General features: G+C 37.4%; 1 protein-coding gene across 1 annotated transcript in view; it reads left to right on the forward strand.

Moving 5' to 3' along the window:
- The window catches only part of AQR (aquarius intron-binding spliceosomal factor), a 103,326-nt gene that overhangs the window by 7,272 nt on the left and 93,465 nt on the right, over positions 1-2,589 (forward strand). Inside the window, exon 6 of the mRNA XM_019551765.1 lies at positions 2,366-2,506. Within this exon, the coding sequence (XP_019407310.1) occupies positions 2,366-2,506 (141 nt within the window). The remainder of the gene's footprint in view (positions 1-2,365; positions 2,507-2,589) is intronic.

The following is a 2,589-nucleotide window of genomic DNA, read 5'->3' on the forward strand; positions in this document are numbered from 1 at the left end:
TGCAAGGGTTTACAGAGTTTAGTAAAAGCACTAAAATAACTTCCCTGCACTGCTCCAGGAGGGTAAAGTAAGGGCAGGAATTACTCTTTGTCTGAATTGGAACCACTTGTTTTCCACAGGAAGGAAAAGCCTACTGTTCACAAAAAGAAAAGTATCTCCCTGTTTAGGATGTTACAGGAAAATTAAGCTTTCCCTTTCCCTGCATAATTACCTTAAGTCTAGGCCTATAAAGCAGTAGCTTGAATGGGGTCTTAAAAGTGGGGAGGATATGACTAGGTGTGGCTTTATTTTGCACAGTCAAGAGGGAAGCAATTGGTCATATTAAAGGGATACGTTGTTGGAAAATATTGATGTAATAGAATATATATAATAATTGATGAAGTATTTGTTATGCCATCGTACTTTACATAAGAAAGTTGGCACTTGCGTCTGAGAAATATAGGAAGTGTTTGAAGTTTATGGCATGTGCAGTAAATTTGTTTATTCCCTTCCCCCTGGAAAATCAGCATTAATTAGCCTCCAGGCTTGTTACAGCAAGACTGGTGCATGAGTAATTCATTTTTCCCTCCATATGTAATGCCTCCCTAAGCTTGATATTAATAAGTTTAGTGATAGTGACCTTGACTAGAGGTAATCTCGAGAACTACTTGCAAATCATAAAGATGATTTTTAACCCTCCCCCAAATCTGTGGATAACTGCTGTTTTTTTGAGATCAGTGGCAGTTTATGTGGGTAGTAGGAACTAATGACATATTCTTTGTCTCTTCACAGCCAGTATCTTGAAAATTACCTGTGGATGAATTATTCCTCAGAGGTGTCCAGTAAAGCATATTTAATGTCAATCTGCTGCATGGTAAATGAGAAGTTCAGAGAAAATGTCCCTGCATGGGAGGTAACCATTTACAGTTATGTCTACAGTTGACTTCGATTCACAAGTTGCAGCCCACTTGTACTGATAGAAAACAGCTGAACTTACTATTTTAAAAGTAAAATGTTGCCTTGTCATGGGTTGTCTGCTACTTCAAGCAATAGGATGTTCCTTTTTTAGAAAAGCAATGAACAGATGAAGTTGGTCTGTACACCCTGACTTCTTTTTTTCAGTGTGAACTCATTTGTCTTATTGTGTAATGATTTCACACTTCAAAAATAAGATTTTCTTGAGCAACTTTGGCACTGGTTGAAGAGGGGCTTTTTTGGTATTAAAATAAAATTTGTTGTGAGGCATTTATATTTGTATATGAAGGAAGGTATCACGGGCAGTAAGAAAACTATTTTGTCTGTCAGTTTCTTGTTTGAAATCTTTGCATTTTTATAGTTTTAATTTGTATGAAGTTTTATTGACAACATACTTGTTAGTATGTGGTTTAGAAAGCTTAGCTTTTCTGTTAAAAACCTCTTATTTTAGAACATTTGAGAGCCAGTATTAACAGTGTAAGCTGGTTGAAATTATGTATACTTTCCATTATTTGATTTGCCAATTAAAAAAAATTAAATTCAGAAGACAAGCCTGTCTTTACTGTTGTTGAAATATAGTGGGCTCTATTAGATGTGGCAACTGTTGATCCTCCTGGATCATTGTGTATGTATGAGGGCCACCCAGACCTTTGAATATGCTCAGGCAGGAATTTTTTGGAGAAGTGGAGACTGCCCAGACCTTTCATCCTCCATTTAGGACACTGAGACAGAATAGTGCTTCTTCTATTAGTTTTATTAGTTTTATAAGAAAAGAAGAAAGAATTATGTCACTACTAGTGAAATGTATAAAAATTAATAGCCTGGAGGAGTGACTCTACCAAGATCTGTACAGCTTTGTACCAGAATAGGTACAAACAGGCATGGAAAATGACAAGTGCAAGGTTCTCTACACCTTCCCACCAGTGTGTTTCAGTCTTGTTCTGAAGAGGCAACTTCTGTGACCAAGAGTAGGTTTTGTTTTGTCTACTGAGTTTGCTGGTAAGTGGTGACTTTTTCACCTGCTTCTAGGAACCTCTACTCAACTTCTTGCAGGCTACTAAACAGCTGTCACTTCTTTCACAAAAATCAGCCAGGCTTTTTTGCCTCTGAGGGATGTTCTAATCTGCTCCAAAAAGCAAAATCAGAAAATCCCCTTTTAACTTACTGTTAGAACATAGTGAACTACACAGTGGCCCACAGCATGGCCATCTTTAGCCAGGAGGATGTGGCTAGTTTTGCTTTGTTTTGGCTGCCCTAACAGCATGGAAGGGAACATAAGAGTAGAGAATCAACTCTATCATCTTCTGTGGGTGGATTTTACTAAAAACTTTAAGAATGTGTGACTCCTTAAACAGTATCAGACAGCAGGTAATTTAGACCCAACCTAACAAACTTTTCCTTCCACATCTAGACATTCAAGAAGAAGCCAGAGCACTTTCCCTACTTTTTCAAATGTATATTGAAAGCATCATTGGCTGAAAAGGAGAGTGAATTCTCCCTTCATGAACAGACAGTCCTTCTACTCTTCCTTGATCATTGCTTTAACAGCTTGGTAAGTAAAAATTGAGCAGGCTTGAATGTTTCCACTATGGCTAGGTTGTTTCAAATGAGAGGAGGGTTTTATTTTTAATTCAT

Source organism: Crocodylus porosus, unplaced genomic scaffold (assembly GCF_001723895.1).
Source record: "Crocodylus porosus isolate Cpor-Errol unplaced genomic scaffold, CroPor_comp1, whole genome shotgun sequence".
NCBI classification, from domain to species: domain Eukaryota; kingdom Metazoa; phylum Chordata; order Crocodylia; family Crocodylidae; genus Crocodylus; species Crocodylus porosus.